Raw genomic sequence first — 25,839 nt, forward strand, 5'->3', positions numbered from 1 at the left:
GTCGATCCCAGGGACATCGCAAAGTCCCTGGTTGATCCAGGAAAAGCCCTTTTTGCCAGCGGCGGAGAGGCAGCCTTCCAAGCTGCGGAAGCTGGGACAGCTCCGGAATGGAAGAGATTGGAAAGAAAGTGTGTCAGTTTGGTGAGATGAACTTTTACTTATTATTTCTTGGAGAAAACACCCTGAAAAAATTAAAGTGGACAATAAGTGAAGAGAAAAGAATTTAAGCGGCATGATTAATTGTCAAAGTGAAAGTTTTTTTTCTTTTTTCCCTTTTTATTGCAACTTTGAATTTGGCAAAGCTGTTTAACTTTAAGCTGGACTGGTACTTTTTAATCTTTTTATTTTTGTTTGTATTTCTTTCTCCCTTTTTTAAACAACCCTTCTGAAAATCCCTTTTTGACAAAGATTCTTCTGCTTGACTTAAGATTTATTTTTCTCCCTTTAAAAAAAAAGGGGGGGGGATTTTACTTTTTTTTCTTTTAGTTCCTGGCTGTAGATTGAGGAGGGGGAAGTGAAAGTGAAGGAAAGTAAGTAGCACTGCCACCAGAGGCTTGGATACATTGTTTCTTTTTTCTTTCATTAGTTTGTGCTACAATCAAGGACTCTGAGCTGTGTATTGGAAAAGATAGAGATGAGCATGGCAGTTTGTTTATTCAGGTGCTCATTTCCGAACAGATAGCTGGAGTCTGGAGTTGAAGTTGAAAGAAAGAAGATTGAAGTGACCTTGAAAAATTCTTAGCTGATTTATCAAAGAGCCTTGGATATTTGGCAGCAGAGGCTTGTTTTATATTAGAATTGCTTTTTATCTTTTGCCTCCCTTTCTACCCGCCCCTCCCACTAGTGGGGCTCTTTTTTTCTCTTTAATTGGATCTTAACTTTTTAAACCAGGAACTAGAATGTAAACTTTTTATTTTGGTTTTCTTTTTGTTTATTAAGAGGAACATATAGAATATTTTTATTTTTTATTTTTTAGTTGTTACATCTACCATTGCAACTAATTGGATTAAGGTATACAAGTGCCTGAAGATTTACTTTTTCCTTTTTCCCTTTGGAGTGGCAATTGTTTGCCTTCGTTTATTTTTTATTTTTTTTCCTCTTTTTTTCCTCTTTTTTCTCTCTCTTTCCTTACAGATAAGCATTACAAGATGAGTAGAAAGACAACAGCCCCAGCTTCTTCAATACCAACTCCCTCACCATCTGGAGGACAATGATCTATACAGACAATATTACAACAAGAAAAAGAGAAAGAGAAAGAAGTGACATTACAGATGATTATGCAAGGAATTCAGAAAATTGAGGAAAAAATTGAAAAGACAGATGAAAAAGTGGAAAATATTCAACAGATGATGATGAAATATGAAGACAGATTCAAAAAAAATTGAAGAAGAAGAAGATATACAAAAAGATAAGAAAATTGGAGATATTGATATTCATTTGAGTGATGTCGAGAAGGGCAGATTTGAACCACTAGGATGGGAAATAGACAAATCAGAATTTTATCTAAGATTTCAAAATATAGAAGAAGGAAAAGGTGAAAATCTTGATGAAATAATGGCAGAAATATTGGCAGAAGCACTGGAAATAACCAAAGAAAATATGATGATGGGATGGACGAAGTGTTTTGTGTCTATACAAGATATGCAATGAGGAATAGATTACCAAGAGAAGTTCACATTAGATTTACTAAGAAGATTATTAAGACACAGCTATTCCAGGTGGAGAGAGAAAAAACACTAAAATATAAAGATAAAGAAATTGTGGTGCTGAAATAGATACCAAGAAGAGTAAGAGAGATGAGAAGAGAATATTTATTCTTGACTAAAGAGTTTACTTAAAAGAGGAGTAAACTACAGTTGGCTGATGCCAGAAGGCATCTTGTTCACTTGGCAGGAACAAAGACACAGAATTGACACAGTTGGAAAAGGTGAGCTATTCTACTTAGAATACTTTAGAGAAAAGGAGGAAGAAGAAAGAAAGGAAGAGTCACTAATTGAGTTCCAAGAGGAGTGTATAGCAGTAATTGAAAAAGAAAAAGAAGAAGGCGCAGTAGGCGGTGAACCCAGAGAACAACGAGAATTGAGATCTACTAGAGCAATAAAACCCTCTTACAAAGCTTAACATGGATGAAAGAAAATTGATTACAATTAACATAAATTGACTTAATTTGGCTACTAAAAGAAGGGAAGTATTTCACAAAGTAGAAAAATTAAAATTTGATATAATCTGCTTACAAGAGGTACATATTAAAAAACAACATGAATATATACTAAAACAAGGAAAACTAGGGAAATTATTTACGTCGCTGGCACAATCTTAAAACAGAGGTGTGGTATTATATATTAAAGAAACAATTTTGGCAGAACTAATTTACACAGATGATGATGGAAGGATTTTGATGGTAGAAATAATGGACAACAGCGTTAAAACATTTTTAATTGCAATTTATGCCCCGAATGATAAACAAGAAGAATTTTATAGAAAATTACATACAAAAATAATTGAATTGGACTATGTTAATATTTGTATGATGGGAGATTTTTAATGGAATAATTAACAACTGGCTGGACTATAAAACACAGAAAACAACAAAGTTAGAAAGATACTATCCAAATCCTTCCTTCGAATAACAGAAGAATTTAATTTAAAAGATACATGGAGAGAGAGAAATGCGGAAAGTAAACAATATACTTTTTATTCAAACAGGCATACATCCTGGTCTAGAATAGATATGATATGGATGTCAGCAGAATTATTGACTAATGTACGACAGATTGAAACAGAAACAAGCACTTTGGCAGACCATAATCCAGTGTCAGTTATTTGAAAAGGACACAAGAGGAGATCCTAGATGGACTTTAAATAATATGATACTGAAAGAAAAAGACTTTAAACAGAAAATAGAGAAAGAACTTGTTTTCTTCTTCAAAGAAAATAGAAAAGAGGATACATCTTTACAGAATCTCTGGGACACGATGAAGGCCTACACAAGAGGCTTGATAATAGATTATACTAGGAGAAGAAACAGAAAACAGAAAAAGGCATTTAAGACATTAGAGGATGACTATAAAAGACTGGAAAAAGATTTACAGATGTTCCCCCAAAAAAAGACGTTAAAAATAAAATGGATATAATTAAACATAAAATGGGACTAATGGAAAAAGAGGAATTAGCACAAAAATTAAAAATGCTAAACAGAATTACTTTGAAGATGCAAATAAACCAGGCAGATGGCTAGCTTATAAACTGAGAAAGGAAAGAGAAGCAAGAAGAATTATTCAATTGATAAATAAAGAAGGACAGGTTTGCTATGGAAATGAGAAGAAGAAAAAAATTATACAAGACTACTACGGAAAACTGTACTTTCAAGAGAATATTCAAGAAGAAAAAGTTAAACAATATCTTCAAAAAGCGAAGCTACCTCAGATACCCAAAAACATTGAAACAATGTTAGAAGGAAGTATAACAATGATGGAATTAACAGAAACTTTAAAAAAACAGAATGCTGGGAAAGCACCAGGTCCAGATGGTTTGCCAGCAGAATTTTACAAGACTTTTCAGGAAATATTGAATTTTCATCTTTTAGAAGTTATGATGAAGTTATGTTAAAGAAAAGAATACCAAAAACATGGTCAGAAGCATACATTACACTTATACTGAAGGAAGGTAGAGACCTACAGCAAGTTAAAAATTATAGACCTATATCTTTATTGAACTCAGACTATAAAATCTTTGCTTCAGTTTTGGCAGAAAGACTAAAAAGATACTTAAATAATTGTATTCATACTGATCAAAATGCCAAAGAGACAAATCAAAGACAATGTGAGAATCATTTTGGATACTCTGGAATATTATGAAGCACACCTGAGAAGCAAATGGCCTTGATGTTTCTAGATGCTCAAAAAGCCTTTGACAATGTGAGTTGGTGATTTATTTTACTGCAGTTGATACAAATGGGCATTGGTAAGAAATTTATCCAAGCCATTGAAACAATATACCATGAACAAACTGCAAAGGTGATGGTGAATGGAGAATTAACAGAATCCATAGATATAAGAAAAGCGACAAGGCAAGGCTGCCCATTGTTGCCTCTGCTGTTTGTGTTAACATTGGAAGTCTTGAATAGGAATATTAGAGAAGAAAAAGAAATAAAAGGAATGAAAATTAAAAAGGAGGAGTATAAATTGCAAGCTTTTACAGATGACCTGGTATTTATATTAGAAGACCCATTGGAAACAGCACCCAAATTAATAGAAAAAAATAGAAGAATATGGAAAAAGTAGCAGGTTTAAGAATAAACAAAGATATTAACAAAGAATATGTTAGCAAGACGAAAGAAAGAGTTGGAAGAAATTTTAAAAATACAAGTCACAAACAAGGTTAAATATTTAGGGATTCATATTACACCAAGATGTAGTATGCTGAAAGAAGATAACTATGTTAAACTCAAACAGCAGATTGTGACAGATTTGATGAAATGGGAAAAACTGCAACTATCATTGATTGGGAGAATATCCACAACTAAGATGAATGTATTGCCGAGAGTTTTATATTTATTCCAGACAATTCCTATTCGATTAGGGAAAGAGTGTTTTGAAGATTTAAATAGAATAGTGTTGAAATATATTTGGCAGGGTAAAAAAGCAAGAATAAAATTAAAACTGTTACAAGATGCAAGAATAAGAGGACGGTTTGCCTTGCCCAATTGGGAGCTCTATTACCAGGCGACAAATTTGATGTGAGTAAAGGAATGGATAACACTAAGGAACTGTAGATTATTGACTTTAGAAGGCCATGACTTGCTGCTGGGATGGCATGCCTTTCTCTGGTATAAGGGAATTAAAACACAGGGGTATTTCAGAAGACATTATATTCGTGAGGCATTGTTTTTGAACTGGGAGAAGATAAAAAGACAATATTACTTTAAAATTCCAACATAAATATAAACTATTGAAGCTTTTTCTTATCCAATAATATATAAAAAGGAACAAACTGTTAGATATGGGGAGATATTGCATATAAAGAAAATTTGTATAAGATGTTTTACAGGTGGCACTTACCCCTGATGAGACTTGCGAAAATGTTTAAGAATAAATCGGATAAATGCTGGAAATGTCATCAGATACCTGGTTCATATTACCATATGTGGTGGGCATGTTCGGATGCGAAGAAATATTGGACTAAAATCCACACATGGTTGGAAAAATGATAAAACAACATATAGACTTTAAACATATAGATCTTTTTATTGGGAGTCATGCCGGATATATACAATAAAGAACTGAAATATTTGATTGTAAATGTTTTAACAGTGGCTAGAATTGTATTTGCGAAGAACTGGAAAAATGACAAAATACCTATGCAGGAGGAAGTTATCAAAAAAATTATGGACTGTGCTGAAATGAGTAAACTGACATTTGAAATTAGAGAACAAGAATACGAGCAATTTTATATGATACGGGATTTGTTTTACCAATGGTTGGATAAAAAGGCATGGTAATGTAATAGACTAGATAATTTTGTGATAGAAATTTAATAGACTGATATAAAACATAACATAGATATATATAACCACTGGTTGAAAGTATAACACAAATTTTAAGATAAAACTTTGAACATCTCGTATAAAATGATGGAATAAATAGTTTAGTCATGGATGATTAATAACTGATAAATATATAACCATATGTTAGTTCGACAATGTGAAGACTGATATAAATTGTGAGTAAATGACTACAAAAGGATAGCACAAAAGATATGTAACCAACTGACACACTATGTATATAAAATGGAAGATGTTTTTATGTTTTTATGTTTTTATGTTTTTTGTATGTGTATGTTTGTTTTTAAAAATAATTTTTAAAAAAATCTCATGTTCAAAACAGTTTTCCCACTGGTAGTTGTGATCATATATAAATTCGCAAAGGAAACTATTAACTATTATTTGATAACTTCCACCCTAACCCATTGGCTGGGAGATGGGATGGAAGCATGAAACGGTGAAACAAATGTATATTATCGATTGGTAAGTGAAACTGGCTGGCAGGCAAAATAAAAAAAAGGATTTTAAAAAAAAGGAGCAAGAGCCCTTGCTTCATCGTGGTGATTAATACATATTAACTAACAGTACTTCGAAATACTGTTTTAGAGGCTTCGGTCTTGGAGTCATAGTCCTGAAAGATCAACCTGGGTGGGAGAAAGGGTGGAGACGTAAACGACTCTACCGTATCCAGCCACATTAATAATTCACCGCTTCGAATAATTCGCTTTGAAGACGGATTGAATATGATGTAATTCTCTCTGAGGCTTCCCCTCTCCTCCAGTTGCTATTGCAAAAACATCCCTCTGCACGGAAGATGAGCCCCGAGCTTTTCTTACGTAAGCCGGTTAAGAGGCCTTTCGTACATTGCTCCGCTGACTCCACTGACTTCCGCGGAAGCAGCGCACGTTGCAGCTCCACTGACTCCCGAAGAAGCAGCGCTTGCAGCCTCGAAAGCGTCGCCATGCCTTTTCTCTGCTTTTGACAACTCTTCACCGAGATCGTAAAGAATTCAGCGCGAGCATCGCTCCTCGTAGCTTTCTCTCCTTGAGGGAAAAAAGCCATTTTGTCGCCCGGACGGGCTGTCGTCCAAACCTCCTGCCTCCCCGAGCCTGCGTTACCCCTTTACTTTGCGATGGATCTTTCGCGGATCTGGCATCTGGTTGCCGTGTTTTGCTTGACCTGTGTGCTGGTCAAAATCATCCAGTTGCATCTCCGAAGACAGGCACTGCTGAAAACTTTGAACTGTTTTGATGGTCCCCCTGCCCATTGGCTTTACGGTCATATACTTGAGGTAAGGCTGGGAGAGTTTGTTCCCTTTAAAATGAGGAGGGGAGGAGAGGGAGAGGAGAGGAGAGAGAGAGAGAGAGAGCCCGAGCGTGAAAATTTGTAGTACTTCCATCTTATGTCACATTGCAAGTGGGTCCTCAACTTACAACAGTTTACTTAGTGATCGTTCAAAGTTGCAATGACTATGAAAAAAGTGACTTATGACTGTTTTTCATACTTTGTTGCAGCATCCCCATGGTCACGTGATCAAAATTCAGACACTTGGCAACTGACTCATATTTATGACGGTTGCAGTGTCCTGGGGTTACCTGATCACCTTTCATGCCCTTCTCACAAGCAAAGTCAATAGTCAAAAGTCAATGGGTAAACCAGAATCACTGAATAACAAGGTTATTTATTAATTTAAGAACTGCAGTGATTCACTTAACTGTGGCAAGAAAGTTTGTAAAATGTGGCAAATTCACTTAACGTATGTTTCACTTAGAACAGAAATATTGGGCTCAGTTATGGATGTATGTCAAGGATTTCCTGCATAAGCAGGAGCATGTCAGAGTTTCTTGGAGACCCACGGATGTTTTAGGGGCTAAAATTTAGCTATTATAAATCTGATATTGTTCATATTGTCTTACAAGAACATGATTTATTAAACATCTGTGCTGTTTCCTCCTAGTGGTCATTGAGGGCATGTGTTTTACAGCACTTAAATGAATGAGAAAGGCAACTGGAAAAGAAAGGTTGGCTATTGCTTAGAGCTAACACAAAAGTTGGGTAAAAATTGTGCAAAGATAAAACTCACACAGCATACAATTAACCCACAGTCATGGCCCTGAGCAGGTCATGGAAGGCAGTGCCCAAGTGTCAGAGCATTCCCACAGCACTCTTGATGTCCCAGTGGAAGGTCAGCAGTTCCTGAGCAGGCATCCCCAGCCTTGTCTCCAAGATGCCTGTAGATTGTTGTTGTAAGGGAATTATATGTAGGGAATAGAAGGAAAACCCTACCTGTAAACCAGGACAACAAAAGACATCTACAGGTAGCCTCAGTAAGGAGTTGGGGTGAGATGGAGGTGGTATCTTGAGGTCATGTCCTTAAATATAGTTAGTAAGCCATCTTCATGCTAGGGAAGGCAGGAATTAAGTCCTTTCTCATTATCTAGGGCCACATAGATTAATGGCATATTAATTAAGAATTCAAGAGAGGGGGGTGTAGTAAATGGGAAGTGTTCTATATTGTTAATGATGTTTTCCTTCTTCATCCATTTGAACATCCATAATCCATTTAATATAATTTTTGGTCCATGTTACTTGCGCAGTTGCACAATATGCAGCCACAGTTATATTGCCGTTGACAGAATTTTGAGTTAGTATCAGAGGTGGTATTCAGCAGGTTTTGACCAGTTCTGGAGAACCGGTAGCAGAAATTTTGAGTAGTTCAGAGAACTGGCAAATACCACCTCTGAATGGACATTTTATGGTACCTTTCCCCTGCCACGCCCACAGAACCAGTAGTAAAAAAAAATTGAATCCCACCACTGGTTGGTATCATAAAAATCAGTTTTGAATCATAATACTCCCTGAATGACATTGTGTCAGTTAACAGCTACCTAACATCTTTCCTGCATTTTGCAATCAAGAACTGAAGAAAATTCATTTGTGTGGTCACTAAGAGTTGATACCAGCTTTGTGGCATATAATCAATCAAAACCTTAAATTATAATTCATAAGAGAAATATTCGTCCAGTGCACAAAGCCACAATGAAACAAGCCTCATTATCCCAAATGTGCCAACTTTGGCAGAATCAAGAATAAAGAACAGCAACACATATTTCACTAGAATATCTTAATGGTGTAAATATGGAATCTTGGAAAAAAGTAATTGAAATTCTCAGCCTCATTTATAGGCAGTTCATTAAGGCAGAGTCTCTTTGAATGATCTCAGAAGACTTCTGTCATATTTCTGTACCCTCCCACGCCACAAGTGCTTTCTCCACTTTTCTTGTCCCAATATACCAATGACTGCATCTCAAACGATCCATCTGTTAAAATACTGAAGTTTGCAGATGATACAATAGTGATTGGTCTCATTCGAGACAACGATGAATCAGCATACAGACGGGAGGTTGTACAACTTGCCTCATGGTGTAACTGGAACAATCTGGAACTGAACACATTCAAAACCGCAGAAATGACTTTAGAAGAAACCCTCCCATACTACTACTTCTTACAATACTAGACAACACCATATCAACAGTAGAGACCTTCAAATTTCTAGGTTCTATCATATCACAAGACCTAAAATGGGCACCTAACATCAAAAATGTCATCAAAAAAGTACAACAAAAAATGTTCTTTCTGTGCTAACTCAGAAAGCTCAAACTGCCCAAGGAGCTGCTGATGGACTTCTACAGAGGAATTATTGAGTCTATCATCTGCACCTCTATAACTGTCTGGTTTGGTTCTGCAACCCAACAGGACAGACACATACTTCAGAGGATAATTAGGACTGTAGAAAAAAACAATTACTACCAACCTGCCTTTAATCGAGGACCTGTATACTGCACGAGTCAAAAAGAGGGCTGTGAAAATATTTACAGACCCCTCACATCCTGGACATAAACTGTTTCAACTCCTTCCCTCAAAATGACGCTATAAAGCACTGCATACCAGAACATCTAGACACAAAGACTGTTTTTCCCTGAACGCTATCACTCTGCTAAACAAATAATTCCCTCAACACTGTCCAACTATTTACAAAGTCTGCACTACTATTAGTATTAATCTTCTCATCACTCCTTATCACCCATCCCCTCCCACCTGTGACTGTATGACTGCAACTTTATCGCTTATATCCTTATGATTTATATTGACTGTTTCCTAGTATGATTTGATTGCTTATTTGTTCCTATGACTATTATTAAGTGCTGTACCTTATGATTCTTGACTCTTGATGAATGTATCTTCTCTTCTCTTCTCTTCTATTCTTGGGCATGTTTATGCTTGTTTATGTCTGCCCTCATTTCTTTTCCACCTCTTTACAACTATTTATACAAAATAAATAGCATAGACCAGTTTCCCATCATAGAGTGGATTACAATAAAACCTGTTTTTCTGCTCCTAGTTTTCAAATAAAAATTAAAACACTTCGCCTATATTCCCCTGTATTCTGTTTGGGACCAGCAAAGCCTGAAGTGCAGGCATGAGAAATTGCTATCACTATATTTGTAATCTGAAACTTCCTTCATTTTTTGATCAGGAGCAAAAGGTGGAGTACCTCCTCTCTGGCTGCATTCACATATTGCTCTGAACCTTAATGTTATTTACTTTGATTTTGGACTAATCTGATTTGCAGACACAGTTTGTATATTTGTTCATCCAATTGCACAGAGGTCCAGATATTTTCAGAACTCAGCAAGGTTTTCCAAATGTCAGCTTTGTTTCAGATCCTGTATTATGCTGGATTGATATATAGTCATATCTGACATTCTCAGCCAAAAAGTAGCCTATAAGAGCAGAAACTAGATTTCCAAGATGCACGAGACCCTAAAAGGCTCAGTTGAGGTCCATCTCTTCCAGAAGTTTCAACGGAATGCTAATGTTTAATGTGATTGAAAGAGAAATTATGTAACACAGATTACAATAGTAATAACTGTATTTTGTTCATTTCACATTTCATTAATGAAATTAAATACACGTAAATAATATTTTGTTTTATTCATCTTCAGACACTTTTTGTCCTGGCTCCTTCACCTGCTTTTAGGGGAGGGGCTCCTGATATGCTACTTAAAGGCCAAGGAAAGCCTTTGACTTGAAAAAATAAATTTAAAACACCAAATAGCTCATTAAAATATTTTACCAAATATCACCTTTTCTTGTTTTCTTCTTTATCTTGCACCAATGCAGTTTACACCTATTTCTGCAGTTTACAGAAAAGTAGAGGGATGGACTTATCTGTATCCATTTGCCTTTCCTCTGTGGTTTGGTAGGTTCATGGCATGTTTGAATATCACACATCCTGATTATGCCAAACCAATACTTGCTCGAACAGGTAAGGAAATACAAACGTCGTAATTCATTAGCTTTTGTAACTAATACTTCATTGCATATGTAGATTAACCAATTAGTAACAAGGGAAGTATATTACAAAACAAATTTATGACTCTAAGGTTCAGCTTCAACACAGCCTGATTAGCAAGCTGTGCTGATTGTCGGTTGGATCAGCATCCTGAAATACAGACGATCAGCTGTTTCAGGCTGCAGAGATAGCCATTGCTTATTGCCGGCTCTGTGTGCCCCATTTTCAGCCTCTGCATCCCATTTTGGGCCCATTCCAGGTGGCAGGGATCAGAACGGCTGAAAATGGGGGCACAGAGGCCAAAAACGGGGCACGTCGAGGTGGCGATCCCTGCATCTGAAGCAGCTGATTGTCGCTATCCATTGGAGTCTGTGCCGGACCTATTTAGTTGCTCTACCAAAGCAGACAGTTCAAAGTACAGATGAGAGACTCAATAATTCCTCTGTAAAACTGTATCAACAGCTCTAGGGGCAGTCTGAACCTCCTAAGTTGACACAGGAAGAGCATTCTTTGTTGTGACTTTTGGATGATGGTTCTAACCTTAGGTGCCCATTTCAAATCCTGGAAAATTATAAAACCCCAAAACTTGAAGGATTCTACTGCTAATCCTGTGCTGTTGAATATAGTAAAAAGTTACTGAGTAATTTGGGAATATGGGTTCCTGTTGTCATAAATTCCCAAAGTAATAATAAATAAGTAATAAATTCCCAAAGTTTTATTAGCCACCTGGAATGTACAGAATATTTATAAAAAATAGGGAAACTAATTTATGTGGCAGAAAACTAGGGAGTCCAAAGTTTTCTCAAGTAGAGGGGTAGTTTGTACAGTAGTTGTTTCAGTTGTTTTTTTACATCACAAGAAAACATAAGCATTATTTGATATTGTCTAAAAAAGGATGGAGTATGTTTTGAGAAACAGTTGTTTTAATCTGAGGAACACCCTGAAAATTATCAAGGGAAGAAGGGGAGTCATTCTGTTATGTCTTAGCATTAGAAATGCAAATAAGGATATCTATATATTATGCCCATATTTTAATGTACATTATAATTTATGGGGTTTTGTCCATAAACAAAACCACACATTATCTAGTTATTATTTCTTTAGGTTAGCAAATATTTTTCTCTGAAATTTATGTATTTTTCTCTAATAACAGCCTAGTGTAATTAATTAAGCTATAGAATTTTACTTCTTTTTTCTCTTCTTTTAGAACCAAAAGATAATTTTACTTATCAGAACATAATCCCATGGATTGGTATGTATATTCCAGTTCTCCATGATAAAGAACAATTGATCAGTTAAAATTGTTTATAATTTTATTCTAAAGACTCCCCCTTAGGAGCTCTAAATTGTCAAACTTTTGTCATAGCTATTTCATAACTAAAAAAAGACAATCTTTACATTTATTTTGTTTGCTTATTTTAATTTCTGCTTGCTTCCACTTCTCTGGAAATGTGTATTGATTATATATAATAATCAAACAGACAAAATATGTTATGATAAAGAATTGAGTCTACTTAATATGCTTTCTCAAAATATACATGCAGCGTATTAAGAATTCTCCAATAATAAAATTCCAAATAGGTTGTATAAGTATGTATTTCAGTATTACTATTGTATTATTGTCCTATCCCCAGGGGTGGGATTCTACAGGTTCGCACCTATTCGCTAGAACTGGTTGTTAACATTCTAAGCAGTTTGGAGAACCAGTTCTTAAAAGAAATTACTGGCCTAATCCTGTAAGGAAGGCAGGAAGGAAACATTTTGGTGTTGCTTACAGAAACTGCCTCTCCATTAACCCTTATTACATTCTTGGCAGGACTAGACTTCCTGTCTCCAGAGCTTCTCTGGAGTTTTTTTTCCTCCTTTGCTGGTACTTTGCTTGTGTGGAGTGACCATTCAAAGTTACTAATGGCACTGAAAAAAGTGACTTTTCACACTTACGACTGTTGCAGCATCCCACAGTCATGAGAAGCCAGGCGAGGAGATGCGTGCCTCGATGTGAGTGATATTGAGTTGGCCACACCCAGCCAATAACATGACCACCAACCCATGTCCACCCAATCACATGACCACCAAGCCACGCCCACCACCTAAGCCATGCCCACAGAACCGGTTGTTAAAAATTTGAATCTCATCCCTGCCTATCCCCATGATTTACAAAGGAGTTGAATAGGGTCAAGACATGTTTAGAGAGTTATTAGAAGTAGAGGTCTAAGTAAATAAATATATAATTTACATTAGAAATTGAGATTCTCATAGAAGCCTTGATTTTAGCAAAACTTTCATTTGTGAGTAAAACAAACCCTCTGCTTTGGTAGTTTTTTTCCAATTGATTTTTATGGGCAATGTATTGACTTGCAGTGCCATCTAAATGAAGTCAAAAATCACCAGGTTGTTGGACAGAGAATTGCATACGTATTCAGAAAGGGCAATGTTTTCACTGCAATACTCTAGTCTGCCTATTGTGCCAGTCCAGACACAAACATCCTTGCAGGTGCCACAGATTGGCTGACTGAGACTAGGCCTTCAGATTTATTTATCCTGCTAACTTGTGCGTAACGCATTTATCTACTGACTGCTGAAATCCTGGAATTAAAATTGATAAAAGTATCAGGGTTTTTTGAGAAAGCATAAAAAGCATCCCATGTAGTGTTGAAGGAGGAGAAATCTTCACAGGTCAGTGTCTTGCCAATACTGCTGTGCCACCCCCTGCCATCTGGTCCCAGGGTTAGGGGTCTCCTAGCATAAAGAGATATTGATCATGGGAGGAACATCCAATGGTTTGGTTCTTAATCCCTGTTTTACCTGCCTACTCTTCTTCTTACCAATCAGTAAATTTAATGCTCATCAAAGGACCTCCATGAAGCTGATGATAATGATTTTTAAGTACTGTCCCAAAGGTGTTATTTTTCCAAAAGGCAAAGAAGCTGAAAGTGAAGAAGTTTCTTGGATGAGAAGTGAAATGTTTTCAAAGAAAAAAAAAATCCAAGAAACTTCAGTTGCCTTTTGGAAACGGCACCTGTCAGATTGAGAAGCTCAATTGAGATTTTAAGTATTGGTATTTTTTCCATAAGAACTTTGCCTTTCATGATCCTCAATCTCTCTTGAGGAATCAGTCTCCAAAGACAACATGGAGGAAAGATACCTCAACACAGCTGGGTGGATGAATCATTAGGGCACAATTTTGCATTTCAAGTTCTAATTATTATGCTGTACAATATATCTGATGCAATGCAATGAAAGTAGACAAGCATGTATAATAATCATTCTATATAATGTATACATTAGGAGGAGACAAATTGGTCATCTAGTCCAACTGTCTGCTAGAACCCATTAAACCATCCCTGGTTAGAACCCATTAAACCATCCCTGACAAATGTCTACCCATCACTTCTTTGAAAACGTCCCATAAAGAAACAGGCAAAGGAGAAAACATTTCTAAAGCAAAAAATAAATCTGAAGAAAATGCTTATCAAGAATGTTCAGGTTAACCAATCAGCTACCAAATAAATGAGAAATGTAAACATGAGTCACAGAAAGGGACACAGAATAAAAACTTTGATCCTCACATTACATAATGTATCTCGGTTTATGGTTATAATAATTGTTCTTACTACAGACTCAGTTGTAATGAAGTTTGAAATCTCAGTTTTCTCTCATTTCTTTGAATGTACATCAGGTGCATAAAGCACCACTTACCTGGTTCAAAATTAATGAAATACAATAGTTATGGAAATGAAGTTTCATTGCTGCTGTAAACCAGAGAAAGCTTTCTAAATGTAACAATATTTTATTTTTTATTAGTTTTTTTTCCCATCCTGCCTTTATTATAAGTAACACAAGGTACCGAACGTATATAACACTCCTTCCTCCTCCTGTTTTTCTATTTGATGTGAAGTGTCTATTTTCTTTAGGGAAAGGTTTATTGGTCCTGCATGGACCCAAATGGGCACAACATCGAAAATTGCTAACTCCAGGTTTCCACTTTAATGTATTAAAGCCATATGTGCCCCTGATTGCAGATTCTGCGAAACTGATGTTGGTAAGTGTTAATAATTGATTTATTAAAAGTTTTTTCCTGACTGGTTTACTGGCAGCTGAAATGGTGTGTGCATATGTGTATATTTGGCTGCAGAATTCTGGGGTTGAAGTCTCCCATCTTAAAGTTGCCAAGGTTGAGAAACATTGCATTAGAGAATCAGAAACGAAAAGTAATGAATGTCCCAGAAAAATAATTACTTGAGAAAATTGAGAGGTCATTTTCCTATACATTAGAATAGAAACATTTATATAATATACTATATAATAATTTAGTTTTGCTTGCTTTAAGGGGTCCATCACAACAACATAACAGCAATATTTCATTTTCCTTCTGTTAATTTTAGAATAAATGGGAACAACTTATCATGCAGGAGAAATCAGTGGAACTCTTTGAACATGTGAGCTTGATGACACTTGATAGCATCATGAAATGTGCCTTTAGTTATAACAGCAACTGTCAAATGCACAGGTTGGTATTGCTTTTCTTTTAACTTTGGGTAAAATTTGGGTAACTTTTTATTATTAACATATTCAGTAATGATTTAATGGGATCCAAGTGATCCCATTATAAAACATAGCATCCTTGTATTATGTCACTACTTACCCTCCCACATATATAGAATCACAACTTACACATTTCATAATTGTCCGCTTTATTTAATATGCATCAGTTGCTCTTCTTTTGGAGTCAAATAAAAATTGCAGTTAAGTCCCCTGATGAACCAATTTTTGCCTCATTGTTTGTATATATTATACATCATTTCAATGCATTGAATTATCAAGGTTTAGAGAGTTAGTTTGGTATAGTGGTTAAGGCAGGGGTGTCAAACTCGTATTGTCATGGAGGCGTCATGTGACATATCAGAACTTTTTCCCCCTTCGCTAAACCAGGCAGGGGCGGGCCCAGCACATGACGCATCTGGCCCGCAGGCTGCGAGTTTGACACCTCTGGGTTAAGACATCAGGCTTCAAACCAGGAGATTGAGTTCTAGTCTAATGTCTTCAGCACAAATTCAGTTTGGATGGCCTTGGGCCACTCATTCCCTCTTAAACCTAGGAAGTAGGCAATGGTAAACCATCTCAAAAAAAATTTTTTGCCTAGGAAAGTGCAGAGTCTTGTCCAGGCAGTCATCAGGAGTCCACACTGGCTTAAAGGCACATTTACACATAATCAAATGTTTTGCAACCAGGGACTGATTGCCTATAATTTTTGGCTGATGAGGCTTCAAGGGGGCAAAATAATAATGTCATGCTAGTGGCCAGAACCACTTTTCCAACATTTGTCTTTGGCGGAGGATGGGGGAGGATATTTTTAAAAAATAGGATGAGGTGACCATTATGATACAGTAAGCACAGTAAGAAACTTAACAAACCTTGTTTCTTTTCTATTCCACCCCCGTTTTCAGAAATCAGTGGAAAATTATGCCTTCAGGACTCAGTGATTTAGCAATGGACTTCAGACCAGGATTGACATTTATTTGCAGCCTGTGGTGCAGAGTAATCACCCCTTGATTTAGGTGGACTCAATGGCAATAAAGTACCCAGGGAATTTATACTGTATTAGTTAATGAATAATGACAATTGCTTTTAAATAACATTCCTGAAGTACTGTATTAATACCGTGTTTCTCATAAAATAAGGCCGGGTCTTATATTTTTTTGAGCCCCGAAAAAACGGCTAGCCCGTCTTTTTGGGGGTGACTTAATTCCCCCCCTTGCATCCTCATCTAGAGCACCCCCCGGGCAGCCTCGCCACCAGCAGCTCCTAACGGGTGATCATGGCAAAGCGCAGAGAACTCCCTACTCCCACCAAACACCTTTGCTGCAGACCCAAGACCTTTGGCACCCGCCGCTGTTGCTTTCCCTTCTACCCATTCCGCCACCAGTTTGGAGCTGCCGCTTCCATGTTTGGAGTGCCGCTGCCATTTGGAGTGCTGCCGCCATTTGGAGCACCGCCGTCATGTTTGGAGCTGCCACTTCCGCGTTTGGAGCTGCCGCCATGTTTGGAGTGGCGGCGGCGCTCCAAATGGCAGTGGTGCTCCAAACAGCGGCAGCTCCAAACGTGGCGGCACCTCCAAATGTGGACATGGCAACTCCAAACAGCGGCAGTGCTCCAAACAGCGGTGGAGTTCCAAATGTGGAAGCGGTAGCTCCAAACGTGGTGGCAGCTCCAAATGCGGAAGCGGCAGCTCCAAACAGCAGCAGTGCTCCAAACAGCGGCAGCGCTTCAAACGTGGAAGCGGCAGCTCCAAACGCAGTGGCAGCTCCAAATGCGAAAGCGGCAGCTCCAAACAGCAGCAGTGCTCCAAACAGCGGCAGCGCTCCAAACGTGGAAGCGACAGCTCCAAACACAGCGGTAGCTCCAAATGCAGAAGCGGCAGCTCCAAACGGCAGCGGTGTTCCAAACAACAGTGGTGCTCCAAACGTGGAAGTGGCAGCTCCAAACATGGGCAGAAGGGAAATCAACAGCGGCGGGTGCTGAAGGTCTTGGGTCTGCCGCAAAGGTGCTTGGCAGGAGTAGGGAGCTCTCCGCGCTCTGCCATGATCGCCCATTAGGAGCAGCTGGTGGTGAGGAATTGCTGCCCGCAGGGCGCTCCTAACGACAAGCCCTTCTCCCCATTTTGCATGTTTTAAAATAGGCCTAAATTTGGGGGGAGGGGCTTAATTTCATTTTATGCCTAGAAAACATGCTGGGTCTTCCTATTGGGGGAGGTCGTATTGTTGGAGAAACACGGTAGATGTACCTTATGTTATCTATTATACATTACAGCATTATTATCAGTGGTGTGCTGTATCCCACATGTATTGGCTCATGAGAACTAATTGTTAAATTTCTGGAATTTTGTGACATGGTTGAGACAGAGCAGCACAGCGTTTAGTAGAATATTCAGTGGCTAGTTGCAAGATGGCAGCAACAGAACTGGTTGTTAAATATTTACCGCTGACTATTGTCCAGAAAGCTGAATGAAAGCTTTAATGACAAAATAAATGCAATGGTTTATGATGTAATTTTATGTAAAATCAGAAGTAAGCTTCACTGAGTGGTTTCAATACATGCAGGCCTCGACTTACAACAGTTCATTTAGTGACCATTTGAAATTACAATGGCACTGAAAAAAGTCACTAATGACCATTTTCACACTTACGTTCATTGCAGCTTCCCCACTGTCGTGTGATCAAAATTCAGAGCTTGGGAATTGGGTCCTATTTATGACAGTTGCATGGGGTCATGGGATCACCTTTGGCGACTTTCTGACAAGCAAAGACAATGGGGAAGCCAGATTCACTTAACAAACTTGTTGCTAACTTAATACCTGCAGTGATTCACTTAACTGTGGCAAGAAATGTCATAAAATGGGGCAAAATTCACTTAACAAATGTCTTGCTTTGCAACATAAATTTTGGGTTCCATTTTGGTCATAAGTCAAGGACTATCTGTACTATTGTTTGAAGACTATACAGTACTGAAGTATTCATAGTTAAAATCCTGAATTTCTCCTTTGATTTTCCTGTTGTCCTTTAGGGAAAATTCTTACGTTCAAGCTGTCTTTGAGCTTTGCTTCTTGGTACATGACAGGCTGCACCGCATTGTAGGTTACAGTGATCTTCTATATTGGTTCAGTCCCCAAGGATTTCGGTTTCGGAAAGCCTGCCAAGTTGCTCACCTTCATACAGGTATTTTTTCCCCAATGCTTTGGTTTTGGTTTGGACCCAAAGGAAGGTAAAAATAAAAATAAAATGAACCAAAAAACAAGCAAATCTTAAACAACTGTTTAAGAAGAAATCATGCAGAGTAGGATTTTTGTTCAATCCATCATCTTAAGTGCTTCTGTGTAATTTATATTTCATTAGTATGTTGCCATTTCAGTCTGTGCATTTTTTTTTTTAATTGCAATGTCCTTCAGGGAAGACTAGGGAAATCACACAATTGGTGTGCTATTAGAACAAAGAAAAATGACTGACTAAAAAAAGTTAACATAACATACAGTTTTACATTTTCTTACAGTGTAAGGAGTTGCCATGAACAAAGCTTAAAAATTGGAATTGGTGAGCTATTAACACCAAATGTTTCCAATACAGAGAAAGTAATCAAGGAAAGAAAGGAATCTTTGAAGGCTGAAGAAGAACTTCAAAAGATCCAGGCAAAGAGACACTTGGATTTTCTTGACATTCTTCTCTTTGCCAAAGTAAGTATAACAATGAGGAAAACATTGGTCAGTTAATTATACTAGTTGTGATTATGATTTCTAAGTGATCTTACTGCCAGTAGATTTTATATAATCAAATAAGAACCCTGCAATTCTGATTCACTCCATGAAGTTTCGAAACTCTCAAAGATAAGTGACATGGATAATAGAATTATAGATATTTTCCTATTGTTCCACCTGCATATTATAACCAAAATTTTTAGCCCAATTTATATTCTTTCACTTGTTCTTCTTCCATTTCAAATTTCAACAGAAGTTCATACATCATAGCAATACACCAGTGGTGGGATTCAATTTCTTTTACTACCAGTTCTCTAGGTGTGGCTTGGTAGGCATGGCAGGGGAAGGATACTGTAAAATCTCCATGCAGAGGTGGTATTTGCTGGTTCTCCAAACTACTCAAAATTTCCACTACTGGTTCTCCAGAACTGGTCAGAATCTGCTGAATCCACCTCTGCAATACATGCACCTCTTTTATGTATAATTTCATTTTAAACTTTGCTTTACCTTTTATTTTTTAAATCCACCAATTGCCTGCACTCTTTAATAGTAAACAAAAAAACATTCCCATAAAGGTGCAGTTTATCAATTTTAATTCCAATTTATTCAAAAGCACTTTCCTACAAAAAAGACTTCCACTTTATTGTCTTGAAACTTTCTTATATCTGCTTAAGCTTTTTTATTTGAAATTTGTATTAGCTTATCAGAATATAAAATACAAAGAAATGGAAATAATGGAAAACTAATGAATGAAAAAGGGAAAAGAAAATAAGTTGACCTTTGTTATTTATGTACAGCAGTGTTACCTTTTGGCGGCCGTCGCTGGGCATTTGATGAAAGGCCGTGACATCGAACAGAATAACCCTTTTGAATAACAAGGATATGCACATGGAAACATTTATGAGAGTAGTAGTTATGAATAATTATTCAGCCACACACAGCTACACTTCAATTGAGTTAAAGTTTACTTTAAGAAATAGCACAGTCCAATAAACAGTCCAGGTCATATACATTTAACAGTCCAAAGAATATCCAATTACAAAGTCTTCTTACCGGTTGCCTTTGTCATTTACAGCAAACAAAGATATCAAAGTATAAGCACAGCTTAGATAGCAACAGAATGTCAGAGATACAGAATGTCAGAGAGAGAGCATGTCAGAGAGAATAAGCTATGATCTCTAGCTCCCTCTTATGGCAATTCACAATACAATCAACCAATTGGAACATAGTACAAATCAATACAGTAACTTTGTCTTAAAGCTACAAACATACATAGCTGGTTTATATATTGCCAATCCAACAACCTTTGATTCCTAACAACTTTTGATTCTCTTTAGCACAGTAGAAGATGATCACACTACTGCCTCAACTTTTTACTTTTACACAATAATATATACTACTAGCCATTTCTACGAAAACAAACCTATACAATCAGAAAAAAAACAAAAAGAAAGTTTCATTTTTTTCCACCAGGAGCACAAAATCCAGAAGCAATTTCCAAATGGAAATAAAATTAAATATATTGTTTTCTTTGAGTGAAACAATCAATTTAACTATCTCTACTTTTTTTCCCCTTCTTTGCTGTAAGAAATAATATATATTTCTGTTTATACCTATTAATCTTTATAAAGTATCATTTCATTTATATTTTAGAACATAATCAATTTATAATATGAATGAAAATTGTTTGTAGATAATTTTCAAATATGTCTCTTAAAATGTGTTCGACTTCAGCTATCTTCTTAGCTCCTCCAGTGGTCAAATAATTGTTTCCCTAGCCAATCAGAATTCATAAAAATCAGGGAATTTTACCCACAACAAAGCATTCCTGCAATCTACACAAGAGGAACAGCTGTCCGAAGTGCAAGTGGGTTATCTCATGTTCTCTCCTTTATCTGGAAAGACAGCACTGGCCTGAATTTGCCATGTAGCTACTAATCTCTACTGCAATACCATGCCTGTTTTATCAGGGGCACCTAGTCTGCCATAGAATCTTAGCTGGAAGACTGAATCACAAAATACTCTTAAGCCAAAAATGAAACAAAATATATTTATTACTTAGAGTCTTGTATGAACCTGGTGAAAAAAACGAAGTCTTCGATAAAATCTTATCACTAGGTTTCTCAATCTTTAGGATGAAAATGGCATTGGATTATCTGATGAAGAGATACGTGCCGAAGTGGACACTTTCATGTTTGAAGGTCATGACACTACAGCTAGTGGGATCTCTTGGCTGCTGTATTGTCTTGCACAAAATCCAGAGCATCAAGAAAGATGTAGAGAGGAGATCAAATCCATTCTGGGAGATCGTGACACAATTGAATGGCAAGTACTGGTATTTTACCAGTCGCAAGATTTCCTATAGGTATCAGTATTCACTGGATAGATGTGTGTTACCAGTGAGTGATATTGTAAGTATTGGGCAGTTATAGATGTTAAACGGTGCTCACTGGTTGCATTTTGTTAGGTCTTGGGTCTACTGCTGTGATTGTGTTTTTATTATTGAGACGGCATAGAACAGGAGGGTCAAACTGGATTTTGTTTCGAGGACCAGATCAGCATTGTAGTTCTCCTCCATGGGCTGGCCGGGGGGGAAGGGTGGGGAGACTGGATGAATGCCTCCTGCAGCACCCTGCTGGCCAAAATGGGGCATGGGGAACTGCGTGCAGCCCATCTGCACCTGTTTTGGCCAGCAGAGTGTTGCAGGAAGCTGTTCAGGCTGAAAATGGGACATGGTGTGTGTGTGCATGCGCAACCCCTCATGCCCCATTTTGGCTGCCAGAGGCACTGTGTGCCGGTTCTTTGCTATTTCCAGGCCAGCCCTGCGGACCAGATTTAAGTAGCCCGTGGGTCGAATACAGCCCGCAGGCCTTGAGTTTGACACCCCTGGCATAGAATCTCAGTGAAATTGTCAGTATGTATACACTAGTATGACAACTACCAATACAGAGGGTCTGTAGGATTGGCTTTAAATAACTTATCTGATCCACAATTAATCTATTGATGTACTTTGTTTCAACATATTCCAGGGATGATCTTAATAAGATGACTTACTGCACCTTATGCATTAAAGAGAGTCTCCGCCTTTATTCCCCGGTACCTGGAGTGTCCCGAATATTAACCAAACCGGTTACATTTTTTGATGGGAAAACTTTACCTGAAGGTTCAAATAATTTTATTCCACTCTCATATCCATAGATCCTTTTTAGCTTCATTGTTGCAACATATGTCATCGTTATACAAATTGTCTCTAAACTATCTTGTTTTTAATTTGGTTGTTTATTATTTAGCTAGGAGTCTCTATTTCAGTTCTGTAATACGCAGGCTAGCTTACTAACAAAACTTAAAATCAATTAAAACAACATATACACAATTGAGCCTACCTTTCCTTCCATTGCCTAAAGGCCCAATAATTTATCCAGCAAGAGTGGGGGGAAATTGGGCAGACTTTAGGACTGATTGAAGTGTCTTTACCTGCTAGGAACTGAATTAGGAATAACAGTCACAGAAGACCTGGCAGAAAATTCATGTTATTTTTGTTGAGAAGAAGCCTTATTAGAAAGATAGTATAGCTGAAGGCACTGAAAGCTACTGAGATATTCAAGTCATTAAATAGAAATTCTGCCTGCCCTTCTACTGGTGTAGGCTATCCAAATGGGTATTCCATTGTATAAATGCTGATATACTACAATCACATTATCTGGAGCTACTGCTTTGGTTCAGAAATGTCATGAAATGTCAAGTTCCTACTATTTGTGTACCGTATTGCAGCCATATTGCAGTCTAAATTTCCACCAATGAATGGACACAAAACCTCCAGCTCAGAGTCCATCAGAGCTTTTATTGCCATCTCATTGCATGCAATCCAACATGATTCCTTTTCCATATTAATTGTTTCACAGGCACCTGGGTTGTGATAAGCATTCATCTTATCCACATGAACCCCAGAATATGGCATAATCCAGAGGTACGGTATTTTTGGTGACATTGCAATTATTTTCTCCAAAAGAGAGCCACATTCCTTGGGTTGACTAGAACAAAGTTGAGAGTTGTCACAGTATCCTTCTAAATGACATTTAAGATTTATACAAACATAAGTCTATAAAAATAATGCAAAAGGTTCATTTTGCAAAACACTTAGTATTAACACAATAACTCAATATATATATATATATATATATATATATATATATATATATATATATATATATATATATATATATATATATATATATATATATATATATATATTTTTCAGATGTGGGCAACTGTTTAATGGTAGATTTCATGTTAGGATTCAAAAGGTCCCAGTTTCAATCTGTAGCATTTCCAGATACAGATTGAAAAATCTCCTGCTTGACTGCACTGAACAAGTTGGACTGCTGATCTGGCTCAGTTTAGGAAAGCTTTGTAAAGTGTTCAAAGACCAGCTAAAGTGATCCTAATTTTCTCTTTTTATGGCACTTGATAGACATGGATGTTCTCTAGTAACAACTAAAATGACCAGGATATTTATTTTGTAACCACCTACTGAAACAACCTCTTTCTTGTTTTTAGGTGTTTGACCCAATGAGATTTTCTCCTGAGAACTTATCCAGCCGACATTCTCATGCTTTTCTTCCATTCGCTGCTGGGCCAAGGTGAGTTTATATTGTGTAGATATAAACATATTAACTTGATCCAAAATGTCTTTGTCCATGTCTTGCCAAAACCGAGCTAAACACAATGAAGCCAAGATCTTGTTCCTTATGAGCAGATTTCTTTTGGTTGGTGAACAAAATCAGCTAGTGCTGAGATAAGCGTTCCTTCATTAGAATTTTTGGTTCTAAGGACCTGCTTTTGATATTTATTACTAAAGCAGAAAAAGAAAAGTGGGTATAAAAAGGATATAAAAGGGTGAGCATATTTGGAGGCCTTTCTAGATGGTAGCAGTAAGCGTCTTCTCCTTTTTAGATTTATTGTTTTCACTGCCTTTGCTGACAGAAGAAATTGTAGTAGAAAAAGTAATACTCATTGCAGGGTATTCCATTCTCCTTTTTATTATTGGCAGAATTTCTCAGAATATCAATCCAAAGGTTTCTAGGTCTTTAAAAAATGGGAAAAGTAACCTATAAGTTATATGTAGAAGACCACAGCATCTTGCCAGAAGCATTTTAGAACATTGCTATCATGCCTAGTACAGGGGTGGGATTCTACCAGTTCGCACCTATTCTCTAGAATCGGTTGTTAACATTCTAAACAGTTCGGAGAAACGGTTGTTAGAAGAAATTACTGGCCTAATCCTGTAAGGAAGGCAGGAAAGAAACATTCTGGTGTTGCTTACAGAAACTGCCTCTCCATTAACCCTTATTACATTCTTGGCAGGACTAGACTTCCTTTCTCAGGAACCTCTCTAGAGTGTTTTCCCCCTCCTTTGCTGGTACTTTGCTTGTGTGGAGTGACCATTCAAAGTTACAATGGCACTGAAAAAAGTGACTTATGACTGTTTTTCACATTTATGACTGTTGCAGCATCCCCACAGTCATGAGAGGCCAGGCGAGGAGATGCGTGCCTCAATGTGAGTGAAGATGAGTTGGCCACGCCCAGCCAATAACATGACCACCAAGCCACGTCCACCCAGTCACATGACCACCAAGCCATGCCCACCACCTAAGCCACACCCACAGAACCGGTTGTTGAAAAATTTGAATCCCACCCCTGGCCTAGTAGTATATTTCAAAGAACACTCTGGGCAAGATAAATTAACAGTCAGAGAATTTGGGGAGTTGAGAGTCCTAGGACAGCTGTAAGATACCAGTTTAGGGTTGTGCCAGTGAAGGTTAGGAATTTGGGAATTAATTTCCAGATAGATGTACCATTGATAACAAGCTTTCTTGTCCTTTTAGAAACTGCATTGGACAACAGTTTGCCATGAATGAGATGAAAGTGGTTCTTGCTATGACTTTGCTTCGATTTGAATTGTCACTTGATTTGTCAAAGCCTCTGCCTGTTCCAGTGCCTTTGATTGTCTTGCGTGCTGACAAAGGAATTCATCTTTGCTTGAAGAAACTGGGGTGAATCTATAATCAATAGAGGAAATAATTCATGTGGGGAGCAGAGAAGGGCTTCTATAGAATTTTCTCATCCAGCCAGGTGCCCTGTACATGTTTTGAGATTATAATTCTCAGAATACTTTTGTTGCTCTTCAAAAAATATTGAGACTTTAATCATGGTGACTAGAAATTAGAATACTAATACCTCTGGGGACTGCTAATTTACTGAAAGTGAGAGGGAGAATGTAGAAATTATAGAATGATATTTGCAAATAATTACCAGGAAGTGTATTTTCTCCTGATGAAAGGTTGAATGGCCAAGATATCTGGTTTCATCTACTGTCAATTCATTTTTAGATTAACTACAACACTAATAAAAGTTTCACCCAATAATTAATCTCCTGTGCTTTTTTAAATTAGTACTTGCATGTAGTCATGCATGAATTAATCCCTCTTGCCATTTTTGGTAGATCTCCTTGTCCACAAACAGAAGTGAAATGTCAATAGTGTGGAAATTGGTATTTCTTTCCTATGTTCTTCCTAGTACATTTCTTCTAAATTTTTCTTTATCAGTATCCCTTCTTTACTGACCTACATATGTAAAAGAACACATGGATGATCATGACCAAGGACACTGTATTTTAATAAAACTGTAGGTGTA

The 25,839-nt window shown here is 37.2% G+C and overlaps 1 protein-coding gene and 1 long non-coding RNA gene across 2 annotated transcripts in view; one reads left to right on the forward strand and one right to left on the reverse strand.

Annotated features, from left to right (window-relative positions):
• Positions 1 to 25,571, forward strand: part of LOC113410994 (cytochrome P450 4B1) — a 28,031-nt gene extending 2,460 nt beyond the window's left edge. Inside the window, exons 2-13 of the mRNA XM_026665812.2 lie at positions 1,135 to 6,833; positions 10,727 to 10,871; positions 12,106 to 12,150; positions 14,813 to 14,940; positions 15,284 to 15,408; positions 18,462 to 18,613; positions 19,019 to 19,125; positions 21,281 to 21,471; positions 22,176 to 22,309; positions 23,049 to 23,113; positions 23,704 to 23,786; positions 25,032 to 25,571. Coding sequence (XP_026521597.2) covers positions 6,675 to 6,833; positions 10,727 to 10,871; positions 12,106 to 12,150; positions 14,813 to 14,940; positions 15,284 to 15,408; positions 18,462 to 18,613; positions 19,019 to 19,125; positions 21,281 to 21,471; positions 22,176 to 22,309; positions 23,049 to 23,113; positions 23,704 to 23,786; positions 25,032 to 25,203 — 1,506 coding nt within the window. The 5' untranslated portion in view covers positions 1,135 to 6,674 and the 3' untranslated portion in view covers positions 25,204 to 25,571. The remainder of the gene's footprint in view (positions 1 to 1,134; positions 6,834 to 10,726; positions 10,872 to 12,105; positions 12,151 to 14,812; positions 14,941 to 15,283; positions 15,409 to 18,461; positions 18,614 to 19,018; positions 19,126 to 21,280; positions 21,472 to 22,175; positions 22,310 to 23,048; positions 23,114 to 23,703; positions 23,787 to 25,031) is intronic.
• Positions 6,662 to 8,984, reverse strand: LOC148131209 (uncharacterized). Its single transcript, XR_015748578.1, has 2 exons — positions 7,829 to 8,984; positions 6,662 to 6,856 (listed from the first exon to the last, which is right to left on the reverse strand). It is a non-coding gene; the product is annotated as an uncharacterized LOC148131209 (long non-coding RNA).
• Positions 25,572 to 25,839: the final 268 nt, after the last annotated feature.

Source organism: Notechis scutatus, chromosome 3 (genome assembly GCF_049901735.1).
Source record: "Notechis scutatus isolate UNSWTSFEM ecotype Mainland chromosome 3, rNotScu1.2, whole genome shotgun sequence".
NCBI lineage: Eukaryota > Metazoa > Chordata > Lepidosauria > Squamata > Elapidae > Notechis > Notechis scutatus.